This window comes from Acytostelium subglobosum (assembly GCF_000787575.1).
Source record: "Acytostelium subglobosum LB1 DNA, scaffold: scaffold26, whole genome shotgun sequence".
In the NCBI taxonomy this organism is placed as follows: Eukaryota; Evosea; class Eumycetozoa; order Acytosteliales; family Acytosteliaceae; genus Acytostelium; species Acytostelium subglobosum.
This window is the reverse complement of record NW_012236507.1, coordinates 139,162-166,136: the sequence shown is the minus strand read 5'-3', so window position 1 is coordinate 166,136 and position 26,975 is coordinate 139,162. Positions and strand designations below refer to the sequence as shown.

At 44.6% G+C, this 26,975-nt stretch overlaps 10 protein-coding genes across 10 annotated transcripts; 5 read left to right on the top strand and 5 right to left on the bottom strand.

Annotated features, from left to right (window-relative positions):
* Positions 1 to 1,305: 1,305 nt before the first annotated feature.
* SAMD00019534_102240 (hypothetical protein) lies at positions 1,306 to 2,202 on the bottom strand (the record flags this gene model as incomplete). The annotated part of the gene is made up of 3 exons (XM_012894475.1): positions 1,306 to 1,887; positions 1,949 to 2,083; positions 2,143 to 2,202. 3 exons carry the CDS (start codon positions 2,200 to 2,202, stop codon positions 1,306 to 1,308), a joined length of 777 nt encoding a protein of 258 aa, XP_012749929.1.
* Positions 2,203 to 3,746: 1,544 nt separating this feature from the next.
* On the bottom strand, positions 3,747 to 5,090 carry SAMD00019534_102230 (hypothetical protein; the record flags this gene model as incomplete). Its single annotated transcript, XM_012894474.1, has 1 exon — positions 3,747 to 5,090. The coding sequence occupies one exon, from the start codon at positions 5,088 to 5,090 to the stop codon at positions 3,747 to 3,749; it is 1,344 nt and encodes a 447-aa protein (XP_012749928.1).
* A 788-nt stretch (positions 5,091 to 5,878) lies between these two features.
* Positions 5,879 to 7,669, bottom strand: SAMD00019534_102220 (hypothetical protein; the record flags this gene model as incomplete). Its single annotated transcript, XM_012894473.1, has 4 exons — positions 5,879 to 6,370; positions 6,428 to 7,197; positions 7,264 to 7,495; positions 7,622 to 7,669. 4 exons carry the CDS (start codon positions 7,667 to 7,669, stop codon positions 5,879 to 5,881), a joined length of 1,542 nt encoding a protein of 513 aa, XP_012749927.1.
* A 366-nt stretch (positions 7,670 to 8,035) lies between these two features.
* SAMD00019534_102210 (hypothetical protein) lies at positions 8,036 to 8,338 on the bottom strand (the record flags this gene model as incomplete). The annotated part of the gene is made up of 2 exons (XM_012894472.1): positions 8,036 to 8,251; positions 8,336 to 8,338. Coding segments are annotated over 2 exons (219 nt in total), but the record flags the coding sequence as incomplete, so codon positions are not given.
* A 1,200-nt stretch (positions 8,339 to 9,538) lies between these two features.
* Positions 9,539 to 11,982, bottom strand: SAMD00019534_102200 (hypothetical protein; the record flags this gene model as incomplete). The annotated part of the gene is made up of 3 exons (XM_012894471.1): positions 9,539 to 11,164; positions 11,230 to 11,428; positions 11,525 to 11,982. 3 exons carry the CDS (start codon positions 11,980 to 11,982, stop codon positions 9,539 to 9,541), a joined length of 2,283 nt encoding a protein of 760 aa, XP_012749925.1.
* A 1,045-nt stretch (positions 11,983 to 13,027) lies between these two features.
* Positions 13,028 to 14,405, top strand: SAMD00019534_102190 (hypothetical protein; the record flags this gene model as incomplete). The annotated part of the gene is made up of 2 exons (XM_012894470.1): positions 13,028 to 13,115; positions 13,192 to 14,405. 2 exons carry the CDS (start codon positions 13,028 to 13,030, stop codon positions 14,403 to 14,405), a joined length of 1,302 nt encoding a protein of 433 aa, XP_012749924.1.
* A 241-nt stretch (positions 14,406 to 14,646) lies between these two features.
* On the top strand, positions 14,647 to 15,378 carry SAMD00019534_102180 (hypothetical protein; the record flags this gene model as incomplete). Its single annotated transcript, XM_012894469.1, has 2 exons — positions 14,647 to 15,244; positions 15,356 to 15,378. The coding sequence occupies 2 exons, from the start codon at positions 14,647 to 14,649 to the stop codon at positions 15,376 to 15,378; spliced, it is 621 nt and encodes a 206-aa protein (XP_012749923.1).
* A 1,431-nt stretch (positions 15,379 to 16,809) lies between these two features.
* On the top strand, positions 16,810 to 17,760 carry SAMD00019534_102170 (hypothetical protein; the record flags this gene model as incomplete). The annotated part of the gene is made up of 2 exons (XM_012894468.1): positions 16,810 to 17,047; positions 17,120 to 17,760. 2 exons carry the CDS (start codon positions 16,810 to 16,812, stop codon positions 17,758 to 17,760), a joined length of 879 nt encoding a protein of 292 aa, XP_012749922.1.
* Positions 17,761 to 18,654: 894 nt separating this feature from the next.
* SAMD00019534_102160 (hypothetical protein) lies at positions 18,655 to 19,422 on the top strand (the record flags this gene model as incomplete). Its single annotated transcript, XM_012894467.1, has 1 exon — positions 18,655 to 19,422. The coding sequence occupies one exon, from the start codon at positions 18,655 to 18,657 to the stop codon at positions 19,420 to 19,422; it is 768 nt and encodes a 255-aa protein (XP_012749921.1).
* An 884-nt stretch (positions 19,423 to 20,306) lies between these two features.
* SAMD00019534_102150 (hypothetical protein) lies at positions 20,307 to 26,047 on the top strand (the record flags this gene model as incomplete). Its single annotated transcript, XM_012894466.1, has 5 exons — positions 20,307 to 20,686; positions 20,764 to 21,803; positions 21,868 to 24,234; positions 24,310 to 25,400; positions 25,475 to 26,047. 5 exons carry the CDS (start codon positions 20,307 to 20,309, stop codon positions 26,045 to 26,047), a joined length of 5,451 nt encoding a protein of 1,816 aa, XP_012749920.1.
* Between the last annotated feature and the right edge of the window lie 928 nt (positions 26,048 to 26,975).

The following is a 26,975-nucleotide window of genomic DNA, read 5'->3' as shown; positions in this document are numbered from 1 at the left end:
AATCTTATTGTCTTGATTTCCATTGGATTCAATGTTACTAAAGTCCCTTTGAGTGGGACTGGATTTGGACCCAATGTTCTAGCAGTTGAGTTTACAATTTTGTCCTTGAGTATAAAGTTGATTGATTGATGTGTGCAAACAAATCCATTATTACATTCATCCTTCGGTGCTGAATAGTTTGGTCCTAGATATATGCCATCAACAATATTGTTAGTAGTGATCAATTAATCAATATTGTCATAAATTTAACATACTTCCAAAACCATGAATATTGGTCTCACGGATAGATCCTGGAAAAATATATGATGGTAATAATCTAGTGAGATCAATTGAAGTTGCTGGACCATTTGATCTTATGTTTGCCAATCTCAAGAGATACTCCCCTCCTATCCTAGTGAAAGTCATAACATGTATATTGTCTGGTGCCGAATCTAAGAATAATAAGTGTTAGTCTAATCCATGTGTCAAACAAATATTGAGTTCAATCAAACTACATACATAATCCATTAAGAACGAATCTGTGAGATGAAAAGACAGGAGTGGATGTTAGGTGTACCAATGGATTATCAAAGAGTATTGAGTCTCTGTTTGATGAGTCTTGAATATTCTTAAGTTGATCAATCTTGCATCTATGTTTGACATTGATTCTTGCATGATTGATTGGAGGTTGGTCCAAACCTGCATGATCATCTCTAGTATGACTCCTATGTAATGGCATCTCCATTCCTCCTCTTCTTGCCGCTGTACCCTTACTCCTATCTCCATAACACTGAATCAAGTGATCAGAAAAATATTAATATTCTGGAATGATTCCATATGTCAATGTAAGGGGTACTTACTATTAATGATTCTTTTGTGATTGAGTCAATAATGTAGGACATGTATACTGATGGGAATAATGATGATTCAAGATGTCCAGTGTAATCGTCAATGATTGGTCTGCTTCGAACTTCATATCCGTCGTCAGAGTATAGAGTGTCAGAGTTCAATGATGTCTCGAATTGGACAACACGTTCAGTGTCATCCTTTCCAACTACATCATATTCTATATCGATGAATTGGTCTATACTTGAGATATTCGTTTGGTATATTCTAATCGTAGCATCAAAGTCCAATCCAGTTGTAACCTTTATCGACTTTGACAAAGTACCATCAGTCCATACTATCGATGATCTCGATGTAACCTCCACTGGTGTTGGATATCTTGTTGTCATAATATATGCTCCACTTGGATAAATAGCCTCATATTCCACCAACTTGGATTCATTTTGTTAGTATGATTGAATATCAACCAACAAAGACAGGTCAATCACTCACCTTTTGTTTGAGTATGATGGTCAGATTCCTGATGTCAATTGAACCCATCAAACCAGAGTTGGACATATGAAGATTGAAATGATGGTTCCATAATGATTGGGTACCATCGGTGACATGAAGAACTGAGTTGGCTGAACTCTTGACGTTTGAAGGAATGGGCACTCCCAAAACATGATAGACATGGAATCCAATTGATCCAACATCAACCAAGAATGATAGTTCATATCCAAATGGCTCCATCTTGATATTGTTACAATCTGATTTCATCAACACTGTTCCATCAAAGACTTGTACTGCACAATGTGGTACCTTGACAGTATATATCTCATTCCTTCTCCATGCCAATGAGTTGATAACTATAACTGGTGTATACATATTATCGACTATATCCAATATTGGTGTATCAATTAGATCACCAGGGAATGCACCAACTGGTGAGTTCTGGATAGCTTCATTGATCACTTGTTTAGACAACTGGATAGCTTGACCAAGTCTAACAAAATAATCATTGACCACGAATTGTTGACTTGTTCCAGTTATCGCATCGTGGTGCATGATGAATGAGCATTGCTTCGTTTTTTAACAAGGTTAGTTGAATAAATGACCAAAGTTCATGCAATCAATCACTTACATTCTGGGCCTGGTCTAGGAGTTCTTGTTGATCCTTTGGAATTCTCTCAAGGGCATTGAATACCCTGGCCATGCGAAGGGTAGAGTCAGCTTTTCGGCTCAACATCTTGAGTTCTGGTCTCGAAGCATAGTATCCCTATTTGGTTGGATACATCGTCAATATTAAATCTTAATTATGTTGTTTGTGTTACTTACAACCCATAGATCATTGGTACCAAAGTGATTCCAGACGTATGGAATGAAGTCAGAGTACATGTGATTGATTGGTGTCTGGGTTTGTGAGTACCACTGCCTGGTGGCGGAGAAATACTCGCTGAGTGTACTGTAGTGTGCAGTGAATCCATATTGAGGGTTGGAATTGAAATGATCGATGAGATTATCCATAAACTCCAAAGCGTTTAAAGAGTTGACATATTTGAAATCTGCACCAAGTGGTAATAATATATGAGGTGATCGATAGTGACGTCCTTTCTTCGATGCTAAACGAATGACTTCATCTCGGAATCTAGGAACTCCAGTGATGGGATCAGTCCAATCAAGATCGACATCATCAGGTTTGTAATAAATATCATCCAAGATATGTGCAAACAACTCTGAGTTCAAACCATTTGATCCACGCCAAATGAATTCCAAATCCCTGGTCGATCCCAACAGATCTCTTGTCCTCTCATCCACCCTATGTAGCACAATATTCTCATATCCAGCGAATGATTCCAAAGCAGCTGTCTTTCCTGCATGTCCGAATGGGTCTATCTGCCATCCACTAATTTCCCGAATATTATATTAGATCATTGTTATTTTGATTGATTAGATAATTATATTGATACATACTTCTTTGCTACATATAGTTCACCAAAGGTATTGGCAATAAACTTGTTTCCTTGGTGAAGATTATTGATGAATGAATCAGCTGTGGTACATGCTTCATCACTCATAACATATCCACCATTAACAAATTCAATCTTTCCAGATTGAACCAAACCTGTGAATATACTCCTGGTGTTATTATCTTGATCTATCCACCATCTCTCAAGGAATCCACTTATAAAAGAAATAATTTTAATATTTAACAATATTATTATATTCATTTAAACTTACATGTCTGACCAAACAAACTTCCTCTTTGGCTTTAAAGGAAGAGCGTCTGTCAATGATGAAAGTATTCTGTGAACATAGATATCATAGTATCCCTAAATAATATTGAAGGAATACAGGTAAGTATTTATAAATTGACAAGGATATTTATACATGCCTCAATGGTATCCTTCCATCCAGCATCATCATGTGAATGACATATGATATGAATGTTCAAAAGAGGTCCCTGTAGTTGATCCTGTGGATATAGTTGTGGTTGTTGTGGTTGTTGTAGTTGTTGTACATTCGGGTCATTGGCTAGAACTAATCCAACAAATAATAATATAAAGATATATCTTGATCTCAAGGATTCAAGCCCAATCATTTTTAAGAATAGAAATTCCTATGTTATACTTATAAGTATAATATAATCATATGAAGTGATATTGATGTTTGCATATATTACTTCAATTATAAATGTAGTGTAATCCATTAACATGGTGTATACTTAGTTGTAAGTGGTAATACATCTACCTGCCCTGACTCCCCCACTACATTATCTGATGAGAGAGGGCCCAGCGATTGTATATCTCAGATGTGATGGGGTGACCCACTCAATCACTGTAACACTACAATCAACTCTCATACTTCTGAGTTAGTACACTATTTATTGGTCAATACGAATATTACACATTGGCTTCGCTCGATCACTCACACTCACTCAATCACTCAGTGATGGTCTCCATGGTCAATTCGTATAATGAGTGTTTGGATACGACTGGAGCAAAGTCTGGTGAGATCAATGGAGAGTCGTGAGGTGTGATCAATATTTCCACTGATGCAGGTGAAGGTGATGGCATCATTATCGGTGAGAGTAACATGAATTGTTCCGCCTGCTTCCTGTACGGACAGTCTGGACATCCACAATGTGTCGTCTCATGATTGACTGATGCCAAGTTGAATGAGGATGCTGTCGACGACTGGTACATTGGTGACTGATGTTGATGATGTTGTTGTTGCTGATATTGGTGTTGTTGATGTTTGACAATAGTGTCATCGAATGTGAATGCATCCAAAAGGTCTCGCAGAGTAGACTTCTCGTCGGTTGACAGGCTGGCAAAGAGGCTTGCGAGTTGTAATGACCTGGGCGCAGCTTGTTTTGTGTCCTGATGACCACCGGATGATTGATCAACTGCGCTATACTCCTCCTTATACAAGTTGATCACTTTGTTGAAGCTGTCCAGGAACATCTCGGCTCGACTCTTCTTGGTGCCACCACCGCCATTCTCTACCCTCATCTGCTGATCGGCAGAAGATGAGGACTCGTCAGGATGATGCTTTACCTTGTGACGTTTGAGATGTTTGCCTTGAGCATCGCGCGGGGATGATGGAGGAGAGGATGAGCGAGAGTGTGATGGTGAATTGTGTGAGTCTTCCTCCTTCACATCGCCATCATACGCCACAGCTGTGCCTCCCTCGAGGTCACGATCTCGGTACATCGAAGTGAGGATGTTCTGTTGTGAGCTGTACATTCTCTCTAGTATGCTGAACCTCTCTGTGAGTATATCGATGAATGTCTGCTTCTTCTCGATCATGCCATTCGGGTCCTTCTTGATGTGGTCCACTTTGGACACGACTCGTATCGGGTGCGACAAGTACACGTGGCCGGGCGCATGCTTGGCCGCAGTGTCAGTCGTGTGCAACATAAGGTAGAACAGGTTGCCCTGATGCTGGCTGGACAGGATCGATATCTTGACGTCCAGGGTGAAGTACTCGCCAGTCGAACAGCTGCTGCCGACGTAGGTGATGGGCGGTGTCTGGATGAAGCTGACCTCTTTCATGGGCTCGTTGGCGTAGTACAAGCCTGCCTTGACATGGAACGTGCTAAAGTTGACAACGGACATGTCCACACTTCGCAACCTTAGTACGAACGATGTGTTCTTCACTACTATATGTACATTGGCATTGCGATTGTTCAATATTGCGCTCTCCACTGATATACACTCTTGTTCAACAATCTCTATATACGGTGAATATGACTCGCCCTTTGATCCAGGCTTATGTAGCATCAAAGTATTATGATGTGTTGTGTTGATTGACATCCTTGTTGAGTCTGTTTGAGTTGATTGAATGATTGATTGATTGATTTCCACTACCAATGATTTCCCTATGATCTAATCTCTTGCTAACCAAACACACTTACTGTAGCAGTAGGTAGTAGTGTCAATCAGCTGTGTTGGTCGTTGAATGGAGGTGGTGGGTAGTAGTGGCAGTTGTATAGATGGATGGGATTGACTGATGTATGCTCCATGTCGATAGTCAGTCAAGACAGTGATCACCCAGGGTTGTGGGTGATTGACATGATGGTTGTCTGGTCAACTACAACCCAAAGTCAGACAGTGTGTATGTGTGTGTTTTGTGTTGATGTCGTCCATGTTGAAGTGATCATGTGTGTGTGTGTGTTCGCAATCACAAAGTGAATGATGGTGAATGCGCCTGAGTGTGAGGTGGTGATTGACGTGCCATCAGAAGACATTGGTAGGTCGCTGCGGATGACATCGCCGGATTTGAATGTGGATGGATGACCAACCTTTGGCACTCCATTTGATATGAATCGATCGATCGCCACACTGTTCGTGGCGCACACTGAAGTTGTCGTAGACCGGTCCAATGGAACGATGACATCTGATTGGTGGAAGTAATGAAAAGATAATGGAGATATCATTCGTTGGGGGCGGACAATATTCAATATTAAATAATTTGTTATATACATTTAGTTGAGTGTTGATGGAAGGTTGGACACACGAGACATGCCATTCATCTAATCTGTAAGGGGTCTATCCATCAATCTATCCATCTATATCTCCTCATCACTATCATCTGCGTATGATACGATGTTTGATCGACGACGTTTGACAACAGCTATGATTGAGCCAATGAGGAATGCGCCAATGATTGCCCAAGTGGCATAGTAGTAGATGATGCCAAAGAAGTTGGTGCCCATCACGATGCGCGAGGTGATCAGGCCGATCTGAGTCATGACACACGAGTCTGCTGGCGCATTGATTGAGCAGGGCTCGATTGAGTCGCTGGTGGCGTTGTACCAGACTTGTGTGCCAAACATTGAGTACTGAGGGGCAAGCTGAACAATCTGCAGGTTGAGGCAGAGGTTGGACAGCATTAAGAGTATGGAGCACAGTAGCAAGCCCTGTGGCATTGTCTTTTGTGCATTGAACTCATATAACTTGATCCAGAGGAATCTAATACCAATCTTCACGACGCCAGACACTGTCACTGCATAGATATACACAATGAACAATCCCAAGATGATATAATCCAGTGGGAAATACTAAGAGCAGAGGTTAGTATGATTGATTGATAGAATGAATGAGCGTGGGTAACATACTGGTGCGGTGGACTGTAGCAAGAGATCGATTGGGTTCTTGAGCTTTGGATAGTCGGTGAGGAAGCCACAGGACGATCCACAGATTGAGTTGGTGACCTTGTCAATCAGTGAGAGCATGATTGAAATGACAATGAGAATGGAGACCAAGAGGAAGAAGAATCCAAAGATGAATGTGAATGGTTTGAAGACGATCAATATTCTTCGCAGACCCGAGTGGGAGGCCTCCATCCTCTCTGAGTGCTTCTCCAACGCTCTCTCTTTGGATCGGAGCAAGCTGAGTGTGTGCTCCTCCTTGGCCGACATGGTCTTGCCGCTTGCGTACTTGGACGAGTAGTAGCTGGCTTGTGAGCGCGTGTCGTAGAGACTCTCGCTGATCTGTCGACGATCGTCAGAGAGGCGACGCATGCCTTTGATCATGTCGATGGGCATGGCCGCCAGGCCATAGGCAGTGTACACCATCCACACGACAAAGCCGAGCAGTGTGAGGATAGCCACGGAGAACATGAGTGAGCCTTGTGCAGCGTTCTGACTAAGTATCTCTGTTTGGATCCAATCCTTTACATTCTCATTGCCAACAGGCTTGCTCGAGCCCGGTCTGATGAAGATGCCCACGACAAGCATCACAACGGTGAAGACCACAAGGAAGGCAGTGTACTTACACGCACCAACCACCCTATCCCTTATCGATACGTCTACATCATCCTCTTCATAATAGAAGTAAACGAATGGTATGATGATCAATGCAAACAGTATGATCAATGAGTATAGTACTGTAGATTGTTTGGAGTCAGTGAATGAATGAAGGAGTAGTAATAAGATTGATTACAGTTACTTACTATAGTAGGTGACTGCAATTGATAGATTGCGTTGATCAATATCATGTTGATTGATTGTATGATTGCCTGCTGCATTTGACATTGTGGAGACATTGAGTATGTCTACTGGGATGACCAACACACATAACAGTGTGATGGATAATGCAATCACTGTTACAACAGTAGTGAGTGTCTCTGATTGATGTCTATCCGAGTAGTACTTCACAATGAATATATTCAATAATACTGTAAACTAATGTTATATGTTAGTGTTGTGTTAGTCAATATATATATATTAATTTATTAATTAATGATTGAACCTGTAAGGTTGTCCGGCCCGACCATATGTAATGGGCTCATTCGTTCGTTCTATACATACAACACCGACCAAGACCAAAGAGGCCCAGCCAAAGCCAATATTTAACATTATTATTTGTTTGATTGATTGATTATAATGTAATACCTATCTCTACCTTGTTGTAATAACAAGTCAAAGTGTGAATGAATGAATGAAGTGAGTGAATGAAAGAGTGAAGTGAGTGAGTGGGAGAATGAATGAATGAAGGATGCCAGTGTGTGAGTTGAACATGTACCCCTATCCCGATTGGGAAGTGATTGTTACTCCTATCCATCCATGTGCTGCAATCAATCAATCAATCAAACTTTTTAGTTTAGTTGTACAACTGACCAAATATGCACACTTTCTGCTGCAACAGAGATGTGTACTTTTGGTGTTTATTGTCTTGTTGTCTGTGTGGCGAGACAGAGACTAGACTAGTAGACTGGTGGTTTACCAGCCGTGGTGGCTGAAGTGGTGCTTGATCTCATGCTCGAACTGGTGACCATGATGACCGTGGTGGATGTGGACGACGTTGCCGTGATGCAGGACAGCGCATGAGTGTCCGTGGGCTCTCTTGTGCTCGTACTCCTTGTGGGCATCATGCTCATGGTGATGAGTCTGGTGGTGGAGACGGCCGTCGTGGTGCCAGTAAGTAACGTAGTGGTGAGTCTAAGTAGTAGTTGGATGATCCATCATTGAATGTTAGTGATATGATTGATTGAGGTAATTGGAAATAAAGATAACACAACTTACCATTCTTTAAAAGTGTATATATTAGTTATAATTTGGATATGTTTGATATGATTAGTGACTGTTTGACTTGATGATGTTAAATATCAGTTGGTCGTCATTCATTTGATCATTCCTTGGAGTACTTTAAGTGAACATTTAATTCAAATCAATTGTTTTGGGACCACACATGTCTAAAATATCACCACCTTTGAGTCGAAGCAGCTTGCATTCCTTAGCTCATCAAAGACCAAACAAGAAACTAACTCCCACCTATGCCCTGCCCACTTCGCAAGGCTTGTGTGTTGGGTAAACTTGAATTGATTGATCAATCCTACCACAAACACACCCATCATATCATAATTTACAGTGCACCGTGATGATGGATTTTTTCATTGAACGCCCTGTAGATTGTCCGAATCTCAGATCTTAAAGTGACCTTAAGTTGGTCGCACGATCATTATTATGTGTTGTTGTGATTCATTCAGTTAGAGAGAAAGAGAGGAGAGAGTTATAACATGGAATGGAGCTGGAAGTTGAATCCACAAACACACACACACGAAGGTTGCGTCAGAGAGCAGCTCACTCTTCTATTTGCCTTTTGCTTACCATGGGATGGGCAGTGCACCTTGACTAATGGGAGTCAGCTGTTGCTGCTGCAAGCCCAAAAGTGATAATATCAAGTTCAGACATGTACACCTACCTATTTGGTTGGTCAAGTTGTACAATAGTCATTAGTATTTGAACGCGTCCTTTCATACTATCTCACCTTCATACTCTCATTCATTCACTCGCTCATTCATTCAAATATTGTGAACACACTCTAACTTTAACTCTATCTCTCTCTCTTTGGATTGTTGGTGATCATAGTGCTGCTCTCTGAACTCTTCAAAGATGTTGACAACAACAACAATGTTGTTGGATTAACCATTAATCAATAAGAAATGGGTTATTGCCTTGTCTCAATGGTGTTACCATGATCCAAATATACCCTTGGTCGGTGGATGTAATATTTCTTCTCCAGGGTTGTCAATGGCAGTGGTCTATGACATCGTTTGTTGTTCCTGTCGATTACTTTGTCACTCACCAAAGTATACTTTGGCGAATACTTTGGCGATCGCCAAAGGTCTCTGGGAGAGACGACGCCAACCCTTCAATGACAACAACAACAAACTTGGTCAAAGTATCAATCAATAATAATAATAATAATACATGTATCTTTTATAATCACTTTGCGAATGAGTCATCGATATCTCGCAGATCCCAACAGTAGACACCATTGGACTCGTGGATGGTCAACATGAGGTAGGCTAGGTCGCTGAGCACAGGGTCGACGCCACCAAACGTGACGGTGAGCACCTTGATGATGGGCGTGCTGTCAATCAGTGGGATACGTGCCAGTGGCATGGTCATTGCCGTGCCCAGCTCGACATTGGTTGGCAACGCTTCACCTAGTCTTCGATGGCTCTGCGCGTAGACGACCAACTCGCGACTGCCACCTGGTTCGCCCGTACTCAGATACACCTGGTTGTAGGGCGAAACACTCAATCGCGGATTGTCCGGCTCTTCTGGTGTGAAGTTGGGTGTGATTTGGGGACTGGACCCGCCGCTGCCTCCTGTCGTCCCCCCGCCAGTGTTGTGGCTGCCCGACGACGATCGATGTTGTGAAGCCAATGAGTTCTTCTTGATTGTGCCATTGATGAAGTGATGGTGGCCACCGTTGGTGGGCGAACCAGATGACGATCCATCCTGCGAGACAGTGGACGACTGGAATGAGTTGGTGTGATTGAGCAGCGGCACATGTATGCCCTGTGACTTGGGCGTCGCGTAGTGCAGGTGGTGGAAGCACTTGAACTTGGCAATGTCGGCGTAGGCGGGGGCTGCAAAGCCGTTGCTGGCGACCAATGAGTGCACGCTCAGACACTTGATCATGTGAGGGTAGGTGGGGTTGGTGTACTTGTACTGCCATGACTTGGTGAGTCGCTGTTGTGTGTGTGCGGTGATGAACACGCCCTCGTTGCCGCCAGATACGACGACGCTGGTGATCGGGTCGAGTTGGTGTGTGGTGCCATGCAGCTTGGCACCGGCATCGGTGATGACCATCTTGGCGCCTGGCATGTAGGGGTCGGTGCGGCCGCGTGTCGCTCGGAAACAAAGGTGGGCTGTGCCCTCAAGTGTGCCAATGACCATTGCTGCGCGGCCGTTACCTACGGCGCCCAGCTGAATGTTGGCGATTGAGATGCACGTGATGATCTTGTCGGGTGAGGAATGATCGAATGTGCGCAGCAGTGACTCTGCGCTGACAAGCTCGCCGTCGTCGGGCATGGAGGCGGTGCGTGTGTGAGGGATTGGCGGGCCGCCAGATGAATGATCGTCAAGGCCTAAGTCCAAGTTGCGCAGTTTCTGGCCAATGATCATGCCCTCAGAGTTGGCGGGCGATGCAAACATCGGGTTGTGAAGATACTCGACGTTGTTGAGCTTGTAAACTTCCTCGAGTTTCCAGTCCCAGTTGTCCCTAATGTTCTGTTTGAGCTCAATGACCGTGCCATTACTACATCCCAAGTACAAAGAGTACTCAATGTCTGCGATGGCTGTCACCTGATGATCGATTGTCAATGTCTTCATCTGAAGTGGAGGCAATTGTTGTTGTTGTTGGGACTGTGTTGTCTGAGTTGTCTGTGGCTGTAGAGCTTGTAGGAGTGGCGCCACTCCAGGAGTTGGTGTCTGTTGATCATTGGCAATGTCCACAATTGTCAACTTGCCAAGCTTTGATACGATGGCTAAGAAGTAACCATTGACCAAGAAATGAATGAAGTGGATGTAATGCTCGACGCTAAATACATGTTCCCTGATCTATACCAGTGATGGAGGGTTGGTACACTAGACCATGATCAAGGAGTGGAGTGATGGGTACTTACAATCATAGCCTGGAACTGAATGTATTCCACTTTGATCTTCCAGAGTGCCACTTGCTTGTCTTTGGTGAATCCACAAAGTATCAGATTGGCAACTTCATTGTATTTGTTCTTTGTGATTGACAGCACCAGTCCATTGAGGTGTGGCAGCTTGCTATGCAGCGTGAAGAACAGAGCCCAGTGATAAGATAGTCCTTTGTACCTGAGGGTCATCGGAAGAATGGACGGTAGAGGGAAGAGATGGAGGGCAAGGTAAGGGTTGGGATCAATCACGTGACTGGAGCATTGAGATACTTACACCCAACATTCAATGGCACCATCGGCATAGGTTATGATTAGGAAGTTGGCCTTGGTGATGGCGTTGGTTATGGGCGAGCGATTCTCGCGTGTGGTGATGGAGGCCACAAAGTGATGACCGCCGGCTGAACATGTTGCCGGTTCCAGCAACGAGATTAGTGAACGTATTCCGTAAAAGTCTGCTTCGCGGTATATCAGTGCGCGTCTCTGTTGTATGTGATCGCTGGCGTTGAAGTATCCCGTGCGCATGTAGCTCAATATATGTGCAAAGATGTCTCCATCTCTATCGATAAAGTAGTGGCCGTCGCTGTCCATCGCATTTCCACAACTTCCACTCAACAAAGCTGTAAAGAATGTGCTCTGTGCACTCAACAGAGTGTCGCGTGTTGTAAGATACTTTGTGCCGCCAATGTTTAACTTGACCAAGCTCCTTGAGCTACTGCCAGTGTCTGTTGACATCATTGATTGATTGTTTGATTGATTGATTGAGTGGGTGAAGTGACTGGCCTGGCTGTATCTCTTTGATTGAATGTGAATGAATGTTTGTTTGAGTGATTGATTGATAGAATGGTTGGTAGTTTAGCGCTGGACTGATGATCATTAACATTCACTCATTCATGGACTCATGATATTCAATGATCATTGGCTATGTAAATGGATCTGTTTATTGAGTGATTGATCAATCAGTGGGGTATCATCAAACACACTCAACAACCCTCAAACACACAGTGATCATTGCCAAGTGGGAATCGGAGGTCCAATCTTTGCAGAGTGATTGGCCAAGGCCACTTGGACCTAGCTCTGTTCAAATAATTTTTCAACATACTTCAACATCTACTCTGATTGGATAACTTTGAACAGATACTCGCTCCATCATCCATCATTCACTTTCCCCATCAATCACTCATTCATACAAACAAACAAAGGGAATGCATGAATGCAATAATGCATTTGAACTTTGGAAGGTACCCATCCATCAATCAAATGGGGAACACCAGCCAACATACCAAGGCCTTGGTAATCATTGATTATTGGGCGATCAATTGGTATCTATCAATCTATATCGATAATATTGTTGGGGTATGCTGCAGATGTGTTTGTTGGGTATGGTACGGAACACAACTTGTAAGTTCAGAGTACACATACTCTCTGTCCATGCACCAAAGTACATGGCTCAAGTCTCGATACACCTTGTAAGTTGCCTTCCAATCAATGTACAGGCACGCCCACAAGTTAAACCTGGATGATGGCTTATCACTTATACATACTTGCTACTCACTGATTGAATAAGCTATGATTATCACTATAGTATACTTATAAGTATTGTATCTGTCTAATGGATTAATTGATCAATTTTGATTGAATGAGTGATGGGATGTGGTTGGCCTTGGAACTGGCACAGTCCCAACTTTTTGATTGAGTGGATGAAAGAATATTCATCATCAACTTTGTCATTTAGATGTAGAACATCAAGTTCAAACTTTATACATATACAACATCCATCATGATCAGGAAGTCATTAACACCATTGTCCAACTTTGTCTTTAAGCCAAGTGTGCAAGTGAGTTCATTCGCGCCCTCAGTATGGTCAGGTAAGTATGACGATGAAGATGGAATGATCCCATGACCATCACTCATTCCCTCACCAATTAATCAATCAATCAATAGAGTTCTCACCATTGGCCATGAAACACAAGTCCATCAACTTGGGACAGGGCTTCCCTGACTTTGACCCACCTGAGCTATTGATCAATGCCCTGCGTAGGACTCTGGATCAAGGTGGCTTCCATCAGTACACACGTAGTGCTGGACATATGAGACTAGTGAATGCACTGGCCAACACATACTCGTCACTCTTTGATCGTCAGCTCGACCCATTGACAGAGATCGCCACTACTGTAGGCGCGTCAGAAGGTCTGTTTGCGACGATCCAATCGATTGTCAACCGTGGCGATGAGGTCATCTTGATGGAGCCATTCTTTGACATCTACACGGGTGCCGTGCTGATGGCTGGTGGCGAGCTGCGATACGTGTCACTCAAGGAGCGCGGTGCACGCGGAGCAGATGGTGCGCGTCTTGCTTCACAGTGGCAGATCGACTGGAGCGAGCTGGAACGCGCAATCACTCCCAAGACCAAGATGATCCTCATCAACAACCCGCACAACCCAACGGGCAAGGTATGGTCTCGCGAGGAGCTGATGCGTCTATGCGACATTGTAAAGCGACACCCCAACATCGTCCTCGTCAGTGATGAGGTCTACGAGTTCATGACATTCGACGATGCCAAGCACACGCGTGTCGCCACACTGCCTGGCATGTTTGAGCGCACGGTCACCGTGTGCAGCTCGGGTAAGACATTCAGCTCGACCGGCTGGAAGATCGGCTGGGTCATTGGCCCCAAGCCCATCATCACAGCGATTGCCAACACCCATCAGTACATCCCGTTCAGCGTGTCCACGATGAGCCAGGAGGCAGTTGCCGTTGCATTTGAGAACGCCGGCAAGCAAGGCTACTATGAGAAGTTGCGCGAGATGTACCAGGGCAAGCGCGACCGACTTTTCAAGGGACTGACTGAAGCTGGTCTGGACCCGGTGTGTCCTCAGGGCACCTATTTCATCTTGGCCGACACTTCCAAGATCAAACTCAAGGGTGATCAAGGTCAGAACACATCGATCACAGGCATTGGCAAGCATTTGCGTGATTGGAATGTCTGTCGTTGGCTGACCACCGACATTGGAGTGACGGCCATCCCTCCATCCGCCTTCTACAGTGACGAGCATGCTCACGAAGCTGCCAACTACGCTCGCTTCACCTTCTGCAAGCAAGATCAAGTATTAGACAATGCCAACAAGGCCTTACTAAAGTTAAATAAGTTGTATTAAATATGATTGAGGAGTACCTTCAACCCTCGCCCTCAACCCTCGCCCTTGCCCTTGCCCTCGCCCTGGCACACGCATTCGCATATTTCTGAAGAAATTGATGATCAATCCAGCAATTAATCATTAATCAATCAGCCCTACACAAAATATATACAGATACAGATAGAGAACAATGCTGACATTGGGTAGATCATTGAAACAAACATGCCCTCTGATGTGGCAATCGATATCATCAACAGGAGCAATGTCTATCGCCAGACCCTTGCTACACAAGTCTCTATCATACTCCTCCACATCATCATCATCATCAAAGCATAAAGACGTTAGACAAGAGCAAGAACATCTGCGAGACACTGAGGAGAAACTTAGAAAGATGACACAGGGCATGAGCGAGGAGTCGCTGCAAGAACAGATCAAGATCACAGAGGAGAACATGCGTCGTCAGAGAGAGGAGTTTGAGGAACATCAGGCTGGTGAGCGCAAGACTATACTGCTGGTTGGTATCTGCGCTTTGCTGGGCGGCATCGTATTCGCACGCGACTACTGGCGCAAGCAACAGGCACAGAAGGAGTTTGACGGCGAGTGGGAGCGTCTTCGTCAGCTGGTCGAGCAACGTGACGAACTGAAGCAGAGCAAGGAGTCACTGATTAATGCTCTGACCCAAGCAATAGTAGATGGTCGCAATCAAAGTGGCAACACATCATCATCGTCCGAAGACGAGGCTACAGTCAAGAAGCGTGTCGATTATATATTGAACAGCGTGCTCATTGACAACAAAGACCCATCACAGTTGGTGTTGCCATCACCATCATCGTCGAGTGACGCTGTTGATGAGTCCAAAGGTATGAGATACTAGGGCGGGCGGGCGGGCCGGCGAGAGGCCTGTCTGCTTGTTTATTTGTTTGGCAACGATACTAATGCAACATCCCTCCATCTCGTCCATCACATCACAGGTAACTATGGCACAAGACTGTAAAGTATTAGCAATCAATCACTTCCAATAAACCATCACCAGTAACTAGGTGCTGCGATGTTGTCGAGTGTCGAGAAGTTATTGCCAAAGGATATCTCTAGGTGGCGTCATACTTCTAAGTGTTCGATTGACCCAAGTGGCAATGTGGCCTTGTGTCACACATTGATACATGTTTGGATCTTCATCCGTTTGATATTTGATCATTCCACATAATCTACCTTGACGGTCAATTACAAATTCACCTTCATGGTATGATGCAAGACCTTGTTGAGCTTTTAAGTCTGTCAAGACAACCTCTAGAATATCGTTGGTAGAGCATGATACGTAGCCTCTTTGTATCAATGGTATTGGAGGATCTAGTGATCTACTTGTATGAAGTTGGCACCTCAACTCATTTGACACTCTTGATGGAGGGTATCCACTCATCATTATGTTGTTCAATGTCAGGCGTTCATCTTGGTTTGCAATGACTATTGTCGGAACATCTTGAACCAACTCATTCTCTATTTCCAACAATGCAAGGTCATATTCTTCTTTGCCTTTCTCACTGATTATTCTTGCAGGTGACCAATTAATCATAGTATAGTTTAGGCCAATATAATATAATATTGGAGTCTTGTCCGGACATATCCATCTATTTCTATATCTTTCATATTCCTTTGGATAAACAACTTTGTAGGTTGACAATACATATCTATTGCTAATTCTTAATCCTGTCCCTATTCCATAATTCCTTTGATTAGAGACAACTTTAAAAAAAATTGTTATATGTTGTAATTCAATGCGTTTATTATTATCCATATTGTTATCTAGTTAAATGTATTCTACTTTAGTACATGTATGATAGAGTAGTGCGAATAAAGTGGGCGAAAAGAGACATTTGAAGGGAATTGTAAGTTTGCAATTGGTAGGGAGTTATCCATCAGAATATTCCAGTGATAGTTTACTTTATTTTTAAAATAAATTAAAAAGTTTATAGGAATTGATTTACACTCTAGTATAATTAGTTCCAATTTTATGTAGATTCAATTATCAATAGAATATACTCAATTAAAATCAACAAAAAGTATTTAATCAAATAATTTATATTATCTATCATTCAATTAATCACTTCTTAATATCTTTATTATTAATAATAATACTATTATTGGTCGAATCATTCAAGTTTGTAATTTTTTTGTAAATTTGAATATTATTACTTTATTTACGAATAGTCAACATTATTATAAATAAGATTCAAATTTAAAAAATTAAATAACAACAAATGGTGCATGGATATTAATAACATTTATTTAATAATCCTCTCTTAACCACCAACCTAGGCATTTAGTATACCACGATCTTAGATGCACCAAGTCAAGCAAGAAGTGTCACCACAAGAGTCACAAAACACCCCAAGCCAAGGCCATGGACACTGTGGACCGACAAGCCACTATGTTAGGCCAGTTGGATAAGAAACGTCGTAGAGATTACTCTGAAGATGAGGAGTCTGATGTTGAACCACCAACCAAGTCCAACAAGCACGGCAAGTCTCCAAATGCTCAACCCAACCCAAGTGAGATTGCTCTCACCAAGGTTGCAGATGAGCTCACTGCTCAACTCAAGAAGTTGACCTCGTTGAACCAACAAAGCTCCAAAGAGATTAATCTTGCTCGCCAGAACCAGAGAGTCGGTAAGTAATCTCAATTGTCACCAGTCGACTGAATTTGACACATATTGACTCTTGTTTCATACAATTCGATAGCGAACATCACCAATTTCGCTCATAGCATAAGGGCTTCACCTATATCGCCTGGAGTCAACCAGGCCTTAAGCAACATGCTCGATGTTGGAAATCTGGATGCCCAGATCAGGTCATCGATTGAAGACATGAGGAGGAGAATGGCCCAAGGCGAGTCACCAATCAACCCGCCCATCACCTCCACAACGTCCACCTCGAGCTCGTCCACGACGTCCACGACTTCCACCTCACCGATGTGCCTAACACCGAAGTCGATTCAAGAACTGTTGGAGAGTAGTACCGCCAACAACGATGACCTCAACCGGATGCTTACGTTGTCCAAACAGTTGCACTACATTGTCTCACCCATCCCCAATAATGTAGATGTCAATTTGATCCTGTATTCGCTCATCATTGATCGATCGAAGACCCAGAGGGACAAGAAGACCAACGAACTCTACATCGATGGTTACCGCGTTCAGGAGGAGCCAACGGGTCCACGTATCTCGGACTATCTATTGGAGTACAGGGAACCCAGAGCTCAAGACAGCCCCTACAGACCGATCAAAAGGGAGCCATCCAATCTAGTCGAAGATGCAATCAACTGCGACGAGGATGACGAAGTGGATGAGGAGGCCATCTACGTCAAGAGAGAGCAACAGTAACAGCAACAGCAACAGCAACAGCAACAGCAACAGCAACAGCAACAGCAACAGCAACAGCAACAGCAACTGAAACGGTAGTTATGTTGCTCTATCCCAGGCCTGCCCTGGTGATCACAATAAACTTACAATCAACATATAAACAAATACATTAATTATATATTCATTGCTTTGTGGAATGTAAGTTTGCTATGGTCACACAACCCCACCTTATTGGTTGATCTATTAATAATCCATTTTCTTTTATTCTATCTTTTATGGACAATTATTAACGAGTTATTCCGGAAACATTTATATTATCACAAATCCGTCCAGAGTTGTAATATTGTATACAATATTACAAAAATTACAAACTTGAATGATTCGACCAATATTACTATGATTCTTATCCCAAAGTTCATCCTATTGGTTGCCATGATTGCAGTGGCATCCAGTAATTATATTGGTGCCCCTGCATACCCATCCATTCATTAAAGATAATCAAAACAATCTTGTCAATATCCCAAACTCTGCTCCTTTCTTTGATCGATATCAAACTCCACAAGATTACAATCAAAACCAAGTACAAACAAATCAAGATAGAAGGAATGCAAATTTGGACAAAGAGATAGAGTTGGTAGAGAAGGAAATTCAACAAAAAAACAAGGAGCTTGATGATCTTAGACAATCACTCAACCGGATTCCCCAGGGAAATACTCCTGCCGATCAAGCCTACTACAAGGAACTCAAGGAGGAGGTAGAGAACAAGATCATCTATATCAACCAAAGAATCAAAGATCTTCATAAAAAGCAAGAGAAAATAAGAAGTTTAAAAAACATTCCTACTTATTAATATTAATAAATTATAATATCTAGAAATGAAGTGGGAAGGTTTAGTGAATATTCTTCATTCAATCAATGAGCTCAAATACAACAACAAGTAATAATAACTGCAATAACAATAACAACAAGAGATTTGTATTTGGTGGATATGACATAGAGGATCAGTATCAAAATGATATAGATGACAACAGCCAAATACAACAGCAACAGCAACAGCAACAGAAGAAGATAGGCCAAGATACATCATCATTCTACCGAGACCATGTTGCAAACAGCAAGCAACAAGTACCTCATTCATTGCTTGTGAAGAATCGTATTGAATCGCTAGAGGCTCGTCAACAACAGCAACAACAACAACATCATCAACCTCCTCAGGAGGAGCAACATCAAGAAGTCGAAGAAGAATTGCAAGAGATGTTTGAATGTGATTCATGCAATGTATCAATACCAATGCAATGTAGAATGCAACATCTATCATCTACTGTTCATTTGTTGTCAGCCAGCACGATAACTCCAAAGAAATACTATCATATACCAATGGACAATCCGGGTTATAGAATGATGAAGGATCAGTTTGGCTGGGAGGAAGAACAAGGTCTAGGAGTTGAGAATCAAGGTGCACTCGATCCCATTCCCACCAGACTAAAGAACGATTATAAGGGTGTAGGCAATCCGACTGCCAAGGCCAAGGTCTCACATACACTCTCGGACATCCTACGATCAAAGAGAGCTGGACGCATTAGTCAAGCCGCAATATCCCCAATCATCTCTGCCAAGCTTAGACAACAACGACAACAACGACAAAAACAACGTCAACAACATCTCCTTCAAGAATTCAAGTAGAGGGCTCTTCTCTATCAACATTGACCAACGCGTCTGCACCGCACCTTGGGTCCCAAAGTCACTTCGACGATGTGAAGTGTCCTTCCTTGTGGAAATTGACACAAATGGAAACAAGACGTGCCCCACCTAGTTAGTGTGCTTGCTACTTCCGCTTGTGTGCGTGGGGATGACCTGGAATATGGGTCACTGTGATGGGATGAATAATACTCTCCGTCGTCCAACCCAACAAACAACAGCATTTATCAATGCTTGCAAGCTCACAAAGAATGATTGACAGACTGTCTGTCCCATCAGATTGAAATTATTTATTATTAATAATTAATTAAATATTGGTTGAACACACGCAATCAATTGATTGAGTAACAACAACAACAACAGGCTTATTCACACTTCCTCTCTTTCATTCATTCATACACACACACATACACATACTCATATACATTCATTCAATCACGAACACACACATAACATATAACGACACACACATATATATACATCCGTGAGCTCACTCACTTCACCAACATCAACATCAACAACAACATCAACATCAACAATACTCTACATTCCTCCTCTACTCTCTCTATCTTCAAGAACACAACAATAGTTTAGTCAGTCATTCAACTTGACTTGTATATTTAGTTTGTTTGATTTGATGTTATAGTTCAATCATTCATTCAATCATTCAATCAATCAATCAATCAATCAAACACCTCTATATCAACAACAACAACATCTACTACAACTACTCAATAACTATATATCTGTTTCTTTATGTTGTTTAAACACAGTGGGAGACGACACACTATACAACAAAGAAGCAGTTCCAAGTTGTGTTGAGTGTCCTTACCATTAGCCTGTGTCGTGAGCAGTAGCCACTGTTGTGCATGGACAAACAGCCTAACAAAAAACGAAAGAGTAGCTCTTCCTTATCCGTCTCTGCCGACAGCAGTAGCCTTACAGCACCAGCTTCACCAGCACCAGTACCAGCATCACCACAATCACTATTCTCTTCTATAATCAGGACTCGTTCCCAGACCGCTGCAGCACTCGCAGCCGCAGCTGAACCCAGCAGAACAACACCGGTCTTATCAACGTTATCATCATCAACTACATCAACAACTTCAACAACATCAACTTCATCCACCAGCAGCGGCGGCAGCATCAGAAGAACAAGAAGCAGCACCTCCTCACTTGCAGCAGCATCAGCACCACAAGTAATAACACCAATAATCGAGAACACTCCTCCCCCAACCAAGAAGCAAAAGTAAGTCATCCGTCTACATCCTTGCCCGTCCATCAACTTGTCCTCTAACATTCAATCAATCAATCAATGAATAACAGACAGAAGAAGGGTAGAACTACAACTACAACAACTACAACAACAACTTCAACTGCGCCAGCACCAGCAACATCAACTACATCAACAACCACAACAACAGCAGCATCAGCAACAGATAACAAGAGAAAGAAGAAACAGCCAGCTCTTCCTCAACAACCTGTAAAGAAAAGAATGACTTCCAAGAAGAGCAGCATCAACAGCAGCAGCAACACCGACATGTCGGACGACGATCAGAACGCTTCGACATCCACAACTTCCACCACAACACCGCCATCCACAACGACGACAGCAACGGCAACATCGACGACCAGCACGAGCTCCGACAACAACAACAACAATAACAACAACAATGCCGCCTCTCCCGGGAGCTCCACCTTGCACGGCCTCATGCGGGGCCTGACCGGTGCGCTCCTGGATGAGCTGGCCCACTCACAGGGCGGCTTCAGAGGTGGATCCCGCGACGGCCTCCTCAACACACTGATAGAGGGACGTGCGCGACTCAAGCAGATCCTGCAAGGAATGAACTCAGAGGACGAGTCGATCCAGATGGAGTCTCTCATCGAGCTGAGCGAGCTGCTGGCCATTGCCACCGAGGAGACGATGGCAGGCTTCCCTTCCGATCTATTCGCACCCGCACTCGTCAACATGCTCGGTGCCGAGCACAACCCAGACATGATGCTGATGGCCTGTCGAGCGCTGTCCAACATGATCGAAGCGCTTCCCGGCTCCGTGTCAGCCGTCGTCAACCACGGAGCTGTTGGCGTTTTATGCGCCAAACTGCTCTCGATCGAGTACATCGACCTGGCCGAGCAATCGCTGCAGACACTGGAGAAGATATCAATCGAGCAGCCCACAGCAGTCCTGCGTGCAGGTGGTCTCATGGCCGTGCTCTCCTACCTCGACTTCTTCTCAACAGGCGTCCAGCGAATGGCCGTGTCTACCGCAGCCAACATATGTCGACAAGTGCCACAAGATTGTTTCGAGTTGGTCAAAGACAGCGTCCCCATCCTAACCAACCTCCTCACATACTCTGATTCAAAAGGTATGTCCTCAGTCTCCCTTCCTGCCTGTCATTGCGTCTCTCTAACACAAACACATCACTCTAGTTGTTGAACTTGCTTGCTTATGTTTTTCAAGGCTCGTGGACAGCTTCTATGACTCGGATACAAAGCTACAGGCGATCACCAGCGATGGATTGGTAACCAATCTGGTTAGGATTCTGTCTGGAATGAACAATAGCTCGATCTCACTCAGCCCCACCACCTACACACAGGTGATCAGGATCATGTCGAGTCTGTGTCATGGCTGCCCACCCCTGACGCTCACTCTCTTGCAAGAGGGCATCTCATCGATTATACAGGCGATCCTGCAACCCAACGACTCGGATCCCAGCGCGTTCAACCGCTCGAGCCAGCAGTGCTACGAGATCCTCTCATTGATCAACGAGCTGCTGCCACCCCTGCCCGCAGAGTTCAGTGCTCTGTTGCCCAATCAGCGATCAGTGTCCCGCCGCAAGAAGGAGACGAGCGAGAAGGACGACCCGCGCATCGAGATGTTCAAGGCACATCCAGACCTGCTGCTGGCGATGGGCCAGGGCCTGTTTGGCGTGCTAGTCGAGATGTTCACCTCCACTGTGAATCCAGTGGTCCGCTACAAGTGTTTGGGCTGCATCTGCAAGATGCTCTACTTCTCGACGCCGGCGATGCTCACCGAGCTGCTGAAGAACTTTGCCTTCAGCTCGTTCCTGGCCGGCCTGCTCGGCTCACGTGACATGACCATCGTGTCCAACGCCCTTAAGATCTCAGAGATGATGCTCGACAAGCTGCCAGAGATATTCACACTCTATTTCAAGCGAGAGGGAGTCATCTATGAGATTGATCGTCTCTCCAAGCTGGAGCCCATCATCAACGACGCTGCATCGTCTTCGTCCACATCGCCCTCGCCCACTCCCTCGCCCACCAAGTCGCATGGCAGTGCGCCAATTTCGATTCCAGGCACCCCACAGCGCGCTGGCATTCCTCCACCCTTGGCTAGTTCACCATTTGCCAACTCGTTCTTTGTTGGCTCGCCAATGCAGATCCCTCCATCAACACCAACTTCGTCGACGACCACCACCGCGTCGCCAACATCACCCACACAACAGACTGCTACCGATGACATGAAGTCTACAGTGTGCAGGGAGGCACGTCGCTTCAAGACCAAGTACTTCTCCAAAGAGTCGACCAGTGCCACCGACAGTCTCTCGACTGACGAATTGAAGACACTCAAGAACCTCAGCGATAGATTGAATGGCTGCTACAACGAAGCTGGCATCGAGGTGTTGCAAGAGATCAGCAAGTGCATCACAACCAAGGAGGGTGTGTCTGCGTTTGAGTTCTTGCACAGCGGACTGGTGTCCAGCATCCTCTCGTACTTGACAAGAGGCGACGTCAGGAAGCACGTGGAGTGTTTCTGCAAGGTCTTCTTGGTCCCAATCAAGCTGGACGAGCGCTCAGCCATGGTGTCATCCACATCGATCAAGCAGCAGTCAGGCAACTCCCTGCTCCTCTTGTCGCTGCTGGTCAACAAGCTGCACGACGCACTTACCAAGGTCGAGAGGTTCGCCATCAACATCAACGACGTCGGCGGTACGAGCACAGGTCTCAAGTATCTTGCACAGCCATTTAAGCTCAAGCTCTCCAGAGAGGGAGGCGACGAGTCACTGCGCGACTACGCCGCCAACGTCGTACTCATCGAGCCACTGGCCACTATCACTGCGATTGAGGAGTTCTTGTTGTCAAGAGTGATCAACAAGGATGTGGCCACGTCACCAACTGCTGCACACTCAGACAGCGCATCCGAGATGAAGGACTCCAAGTCTGGCAGCGGAAAGGAGACAAAGACAGACACAGAGGACGACGAGGAGGAGTACCACGATGACTATGAAGACGATGAGTTGCTTCAGAATCAGGAGGACCAGGCAGAGGGCGAGACAGAGCCAGTGCACGATGTAAAGATCAGTGACTCCCTGTCCTCCTCAGGCACCATCCCACCACAGACATCAACATCGGCATCCTCATCATCATCTCTGGCGACATCGACGTCGGCCACGCAACCATTGTCGTCGTCGCCCACCAACACCACGCCTCCACAGCCACACACTCCACCCTCACAACAGCAACAACAGGCACCATCAAACAAACAGAAGTTGGCCATATTCGTGGATGGCCAACGTTTGCTTCCCACCTTTACCATCTTCCAGGCTGTCCAGAAGATAGCCAAGTCAAACGTATCACCATTAGTATCAAACATCAACAACAACAACAACAATAATAATGCAAACAACTACTATGGAATTGACCAATCGAACGAAGGAAGTGTTCCAACAAGTCGATTGTGGGAAGGCACGCACACGTTGAAGTATAGATACCTGACTGCATCCGAAATGGACCAACCAAACTCTCAATCGGCAACAACAACAACCAAGCCATCAAGTATGTATAATCATTGTTGTCATCCTCTTGTGGCCTGAACAATGATGGACTAACCACCTTGCACCACAACCATAGTCAAAGGATTGGGCGATGAGAACATCATTGGATTCCTGGAGGATGGACACTCATTCCCATTGTCTTCAAATGATACGACTTACGAGATCATCTCATTGCTGAGGATATTGTACAAGCTGAACATGGACTCGAGCTACCAAGCGATCTATGGAGCAGACAGGACTCATGTCGGCCAGACAGAGTTCATCTCGCAGAAGCTCACGGCAAAGGTCATGAGACAGCTGCAAGACCCGCTGGCCCTGTGTGGCGGCGCCCTGCCCGACTGGTGCAAACAGTTGCTTACCTATTGCCCCTTCCTGTTCCCATTCGAGTGCAAGCGATTGTTCTTCTATTCCACATCCTTTGGCATTGCCCGTGCACTCTCCACGTTGCAGCAGCGCCAGGACCTCATCCGTCAGACAAGCGAGAGTTCTCGCAATGGCAACAACAATCCAGGAGAGGTCAGAGTTGGTAGGATACCTCGCCAGAAGGTCAGGATCTATCGCAACCGCATCCTGGACTCGGCGATCAAGGTGATGGAGCTGTACGGCAAGACAAAGTCGATCTTGGAGGTCGAGTACTTTGGCGAGGTCGGCACTGGTCTGGGTCCAACACTGGAGTTCTTTACGTTGGTCTCGCGAGAGGTTCGACGAAAGGACCTCAACCTGTGGTACTCCGACACAGAGTCGAACGCAGCCTCCACCGACGCATCACCGTACGTGTTCAACGCCGGTGGTCTCTTCCCCAAGCCTGTGCGACCAGGTACCCTGCCAAAGAAGACGTTGGACTACTTCAAGTTCCTGGGCACCTTTGTTGCCAAGGCCTTCTACGACCAGAGGCTGGTGGACCTCCCCTTCTCCAAGCCCTTCTACAAGTATATGGCCAACAAGGACTTGGAGTTTGGCGATCTGGCGGTGATCGCTCCATCCATGGCGTCATCATTGAACAACCTCTATGCCCTTGTTCTCAAGATCAAAGCGATCAAGTCTTCCAAGAGTATAGACGATCAGCAGAAGCAAACAGATATAGCCGCACTCAGGATCGACGGTGCCAAGGTTGATGACCTTTGTCTAGACTTTGTACTTCCAGGTCATCCACAATGGGAGCTCAAAGTATGTTATTGACATCAATCATTCAATCAATCAATCAACCAAATACTAACCACTCAATCGATCAATCATAATAGGATAATGGATCAAACATATCAGTGAATATATTTAACCTGGAAGAGTATCTCAACTTAATTGTGATGAACTTTTTATATAGTGGAGTGATCCAGCAGGTGGATGCGTTCAAGGAGGGCTTCAACCAGATCTTCCCCATCACCAGTCTGTTCCCATTCTCAGTGGCCGAGGTAGAGTCACTGTTGTGTGGCGCGCTGACCGGCAGTGACAGCGACTGGACCGTGGACGCGCTGATGGAGAGCACCAAATGCGACCACGGCTACACTAACTCGAGCATCGCTGTTCAGAACTTCTTCAAGATCATGTCAGAGTTCTCGACCGAGGAGCGCAAGCAGTTCCTGCTGTTCATCACGGGCAGTCCGCACCTCCCCATCCAAGGCTTCAAGGGCTTGAACCCGCGTCTTACCATTGTCAAGAAGCATCTGAACACACTGGCAGCCGCCGACGACTCACTGCTCAGTGTCATGTCATGCACCAACTACATCAAACTGCCAGACTACTCGTCCAGGGACATTATGAAATCCAAGTTGCTGTACGCCATGAAGGAGGGACAGTCCTCGTTCCATCTGTCCTAATCACTCCCTCGTCACGTCCTATTATTATTATTATTATCACCATGTTAATAAACACCCTACTCTCGTTTTGTTATTAGATTAGATCCATCATTCACCTTAGTCTGTAGGGTTGGTAACATGTTTATTGATTGGTTGGTAGTGTGGGATTCACTTGTCAACTCACTCCTCACTCTTGCAATCTGTTATCTTTATTTCCAGCTACTCATTTATTCTTTCATTCACTCAACTTTCTTATTATCTCTACCAAACTACTTCAACAACAACTACTATACGAATGTCTACCACTACCAATATCTCTCAAGGAGGTGGCCAATCTCGTATGTATCTCAATCTCCTCAATACATACATGCTTACTTACATTCTCAAACATTAGTTGAGGAGTTGATTAAACAAATATACTTCAACAACCCTCAATACAAATGTGTACTGGAGCAGAGGGATTCTGTAAACATTGATACAAAATTTCCATTCTTTGGAAGACAAGACACTCTAGACTCTTTGGTAAAGTATGCTGAATATAACTTTAACAACTTTGAAGTTTGCCAAAGAGATTACACACTCTATAACTGTCCAGTAATACATGGTCAATTGGGGATTGGCAAGTCAAGGATAGGACTCGAGTTGTGCGAAAGAATTAGATCACTCAACTGGTCACCTCACTTTGCAAGTATACACTTCAATCTTTCAACAAGTGATCCAATGTGTGATGGTAATAACTACCACATGGCAATCAACCTGGGTCTGTACATAGCCTCCCATTTCTTCTTTCGTCAACCGCCAAATGTTGCCTTTCCCTTTCTCTATACACCTGGCCATGTTGGAGTCGACCTTGATTCATTCCACATTAGAAAAGTGATGTCTTTGATTCAAAGAAAGTTCAACTTTACTCATGAGAGTCCATTGGTACTAGCGATGCAATTTGACGATT